This window comes from Athene cunicularia, assembly GCF_003259725.1.
Source record: "Athene cunicularia isolate RWA chromosome 17 unlocalized genomic scaffold, athCun1 chr17_part1, whole genome shotgun sequence".
NCBI classification, from domain to species: domain Eukaryota; kingdom Metazoa; phylum Chordata; class Aves; order Strigiformes; family Strigidae; genus Athene; species Athene cunicularia.
The window spans coordinates 1,936,077-1,941,113 of record NW_020799122.1 but is presented as its reverse complement, the minus strand read 5'-3'; the positions used below and the strand labels follow the sequence as shown (position 1 = coordinate 1,941,113).

The window sequence follows — 5,037 nt, the reverse complement described above, 5'->3', positions numbered from 1 at the left end:
CCGCACGTGACCGCCGCGGGGCCTTGTGGGAGCCGCCGGCGGAACGACCATCGAGACGGCGGCACAGAGGCGCCCTCGGACGTGCCCTTCCGCCATGGGGGGGTGGGAGCGGCAGCCATAGAGACGGTGTGGCAGAGCGGCGGCCGCTGCCGCCAAGCGCCCCCTGGCGGCCCGCCTCCCCTGGTGGCGCAGCGCCTGTGCCTCGTGTTATTTATTTTCTTTTTAAAATTTTAATGAGTAACTTTATCATTACTAGCGCTCAGAAGTATCTGGGGCTGGAGGCCGCCTCTGGCGCCCGTCGCTTGTGCTGGTGCCGCCTGCCACGGCCTCCCGAGGAGGTGCAGGTGCGGCCCCTCTGGGCCAGGAGGGTACGAGGGCAGTGGCGGGAGCGCCTGGGTTGCTGCTTTACCACAGGCGACCCCAGAGAAAATCCCGGGAGCAGCAGCTCACTTCTCCAGCCTCACACGACAATCAGAACTGTTTTCTTAACCAAGGCAAAGGCAGAGTTTGATTTCTGAGGAGAAAACGTTCATCTGGCAAGTAGGTCAGATAGACCCTTCTGAAGGACCCAAGAAATGTGCTACTTGAACACTTTGTTTTGGTTACGACCTCTTGTTTACTCACCACAGCAAGCCAAAATATTAAATACTAAGGTATGCACCGAATTACTTAACTGCGATTAGAAGAAAGCATATGTATTTCTGAAACGTCTTGTTTGCATTTCATTTATTGTGTTGACAGGACGAGTGGTTACATGTATGGAAAGGGGAGAGGAAACACTTCTAATGTGAACATGTGCACAAAATCAGTTTTTGTTCACAAAGCTTACCAAGACACTCTAGCTACTGAACAGAACAACACAACTCCCTCTCATGTTTACATGCAATACAACAGCAAACCAAAATAACTCGCAATCCTGCACCCACAGAAGATGCACTTCAAAAGATCAGCCTCTGTTTCCCCTTTGACACGCAGGGAAATACCCCTGTATACACCCGTAAGAAACAGTCAAACAAAACCCAAGGAATGATCTTTTGAAGTGTTAGCAATGGTAATCATACACCTGCCAAAAATGCGTATCAACTGCACAAACGTAAGCACAGTTGAACCAAATCTGTCTCATAAATGCACAATACATTTATTTACTGAACTACAGTAATAGCAGCCCAATGTAACAAGGATGGGGGGAGGGAAGTAAACTTTTTCCTTGTTTTATGACCTCTTCCAAGGATGAAGGAGTTTATTTTAAGTGACCAAGTCTGTAAACACAGATGAAAAGCTACAAACCAAGCTGTACGTATACCCAAGTTAACGTCTGCAAATACAGCAAGGGCAAGTGCAGGTATTTGCATGCTTTTGAAAACCAGTCAATTTTTATGCAATTAGGAACCAAAAATTAGTGGTATTTTGTGAAAACCAAACAAACAATACTAATCACAAGGTCAAAAAGACTATAAATAGCGACAGACTAATGAATGCAAACTTAAGACAGTGGTATAAAATGCATTTTTTTTCTGCAAAATGCCAGGTGGCTGCACCATAGATGACTCCCAAACCTTTTAATTATGGTAACTAACTGTCATGACAATTTTAACTACAACTACTATAGATAAAAATCACCAAAATAAAGGAAATTATCAACTCGAATCGCAAATGAAACAATAGCAGAGATGGTGAAAGGTTGGGCCTTATGCTTAAAATCCTGGATAAACCAGGTGGTTTTAATTCCCAGTTACACGTGCTGCTTACTGGGGGGGTGTAATTTCTGTCATTATTCATAGGGATGCCCCCATGTGCAGGCTTGGCACGCTCGCCTTTCCAGTGATCCAGTATAATGGAGTCCTTCACCAGTCAACTGTCTATGTGAAGTTCTGGGAGAATATGGCTCTAGTGGCGTGCTCGGCTTCAGAACACGCTACTTGCCTATTTCGACTACGGGGTTTTGAAGGAAGACATCTGCTGCCTACCACAACATGGCCTAGTATGAACTGGGACCTGCAAATATTGCCGCAATCCAACTAATATGTACTTTCAGTGCTAGTAATATCAGATGAAGAGCTTGAAAAACCCCTCATGAAACAAGTTTTTAAAAACTCTTCAACTGAAATTACCTAGATCTTAAGATAGTGACAATGTTGGCACAGCTGACCACGCCTACTACAGATAATAACAGGAAACTGCACGGTAGATCTTGTACACACCCAACCCCTCACAAAGCTGATAAATAAAACCCCAAGCAATGGCTGGTACACTCACAGAAAAAGGGGATGGAAGGAATGTAAGATAAACATGTTAACTGACATTAAAAACTATTGTCTTGTATTGAAACCAGCCAGGTTATGGAGCACATGGGCCAGACTTCTGGACTCAGAGCAAGAACTTCATATCAGCACTTCTGGAAACTTGAAGGAAAGTGCACCCTCGTGATACAGACAAGATTAAGAACTACTGCTTTTTGCTAACTGGAGAGAATCTAATGTAAGTACCATTATCTCCTATTAACAACTGAATTGACTCTTTATTCATATCACATTAAGTGGAAGAAACATATACCAGTCAAAGACAGGTACAGGATAAAGATTCGGCGTTACAGAGCTTTCAGTGGTTGTGATGAAACTGAAATGACCTTTGACAAAGTACAAACACTCCTATCCAAACACACATAGTTACTGTTTTACTGTATCACAGAAGTAGAGTATGAGAAGACCTCTATGTCTAAGCCACTCCTAATAAGATATAAAGGATTGCTTTTCCAAATTAACGTAGAAACTGCTATTAACGTTAACAGCACACAGCTTAATTTTTCACATTAGTGTATGTATCTAAGATTTGTAAAAAATGAAGGCAAATGTTACAACTCAACAAATAGGACTAGCTTAATAGGAATTAGTCAAATACAGGTGCAAAATACTGGTGTGAGAAAAAAACATTAGTTTAGAAAAATTCAGAACTCATAAAACTGAAAGCAAGTCCTTCTAATGAGACTATCCAGTTAAAAATTAACTGCAAGGCAATACTGTCTGTCTCTCTTTTACCAATTCTCTATTTGTAAGAGGCAATCTGAAAGCTTCCTTCATTATTTGTCTATTGGGTGTTCTTTCTTAAACATCAGAGACTTGAGTATGAAAGCATGCCTTCTTCCTGTTGAAAGATCTAGCAAAGTTTGGGCAAATAAGATGATTTCACCATAAATGATACGTGAACTGGGTGGGAATGACTGACTTGCTGAATAAATACAAATATTCCTCTCCTTAGCCGTTACAGATCGGGAATGTCACGGCTCAGGCTTCAGCTTATTGCAGTATCAGTAACACTTTGAAAATCAGCAGTACCCGCCCTTCGAACAGGGGAGTGTAAAACATAATCGGGGGTCGGGGGATGTGTGAATTCAGAATGCCTCCAGAATAATAGAAGAGAAGCATGAAATAATTTCCCTTATTTTGCAGTTTACTTTTAACTAGTAAACACCTTTTTCATGCTTACAGCAATAGCAACCTTAACACAGCAGGCAAGTTTACTGCTCGCAAGGCCTGTCTTTGATCACCGGTCACATTCCTGTGCTTCTCTCCATTACGTGGGGATCTGTATCTAGAATTTTGTCTAGAATTTCACGAGGCAGGAACTTTCTGCGGAACCTGGCTCCACAACCACCCATCTATTAATCATAGTCTATTTTAACTTTTGTAATAGCGTTCAGGTTTGTTTTTTCGCTGCTATTCCTTCCGTGAACAGAAGTTAAATGCTTTTTAAGAGCAGACTTGTGTTTAAAGTCCATGTCGCAGCAATGACACTTGTAGGGCCTGTCACCACTGTGTATATTCAGGTGATCCTGAAGTGTGCTTTTGGCAGTGAAGGTCTTCAAGCACACCATGCACTGGAAGGGGCGGATACCCATGTGCCCCCGGATGTGCCGGTTCAGATTCTTCTTCTGCGTAAACGTTTTGCCACACTGCAGGCACAGGAAGAGTTTGTGCATTTTTAGATGTCGAAGGTAGTTCTCAAGATGCAGAAATCCCCTCGGACACTTGGGACACTGGTGCCGCCATGAATTGCCAGAGTCATCCAGGCTCTGGAACCCATTCACCAGACTAGAAGTTCCTTCTGGATTGTCACCGACAAAAGCCTGAAAGTGATTTCCTGACATTTCTGTATTTCTGCTTTCAACTGTAGAATTTATCAGGGAATGCTGGGTTTCTGGGAAGTATAAATTTGTTTTAGAGGATGTGCAAGGCTGAGGAAAATGATCATTTTCTACATTCGCTTCGCTCATGGAATCCATTCTGAAAATACAGATTTCGTCATCCTTATATCCGATTTCAACTGTTGATATTTCTGGGGTTTTTGCGTCCTTCCTCTCCGAGATCAAGCTCTGTGCTGTGGGCAGCGAGACGTCCCCATTCTCCTGTTTCACAGGGTATTCTACATTCACCGGGCTGTCTTCCGAGATCTCAATTATTTCACAGTCTTCATCTACAACCTCCTCCCCGTTCCTCAGTTCGGCGTCCGAGGAATGACACCTCTCTGCAGCCTGATTACCGTTCTCCATGGAAGCGTCGATTTCCAAGTATTTCGACAAAGCTTCTGTACACTTCTCCACGATGTGAACCATCTGGAGATAACTCGCGGCCGTCAGGTATTTCAGCAGCTCCTTCTTTTTGACCTCCAGAGCCCCCGTGTAACACGACAGCAGCAGTTTTCTGCCCACCTCGGCGCTCTGCAGGATGGTGATCCGCACCTGCCGGGACTGGTTGAGCAGGAACTGATCCCTCATGAAGGTGGAGCAGGCGGCGAAGATCACCTTGTGCCCCTGGAACTCCGTGTCGTTGATGTAAATGGAGACGTCGCAGAAGAGGTTCTGCTGCCGCAGGAGGTTCATCTTCTGCAGCACGGCATCCCCTTGCTGCTCGAACTGGAAGTGCAGCACCTCCGAGTCCGCCGCCATGGCACCAGTCCTGCGGGGAAGGCACCGGCCCCGCCGCTCACGCCGAGCCCAGGCCGCCCCCACCGGCACGGCCCCGCCGCGGCCTCCCCGCTCCC

General features: G+C 45.0%; 1 protein-coding gene across 1 annotated transcript; it reads right to left on the bottom strand.

Moving 5' to 3' along the window:
* Nucleotides 1-1,517: 1,517 nt before the first annotated feature.
* Nucleotides 1,518-5,031, bottom strand: ZBTB6 (zinc finger and BTB domain containing 6). The gene has a single exon (XM_026860329.1). It carries the CDS (start codon nt 4,940-4,942, stop codon nt 3,659-3,661), a length of 1,284 nt encoding a protein of 427 aa, XP_026716130.1. The 5' UTR covers nt 4,943-5,031; the 3' UTR covers nt 1,518-3,658.
* Nucleotides 5,032-5,037: the final 6 nt, after the last annotated feature.

What these genes read in the sequence shown, in the direction of transcription:
- ZBTB6 (XM_026860329.1), bottom strand. Translation starts at nt 4,942, where the DNA reads ATGGCGGCGGACTCGGAGGTGCTGCACTTCCAGTTCGAGCAGCAAGGG.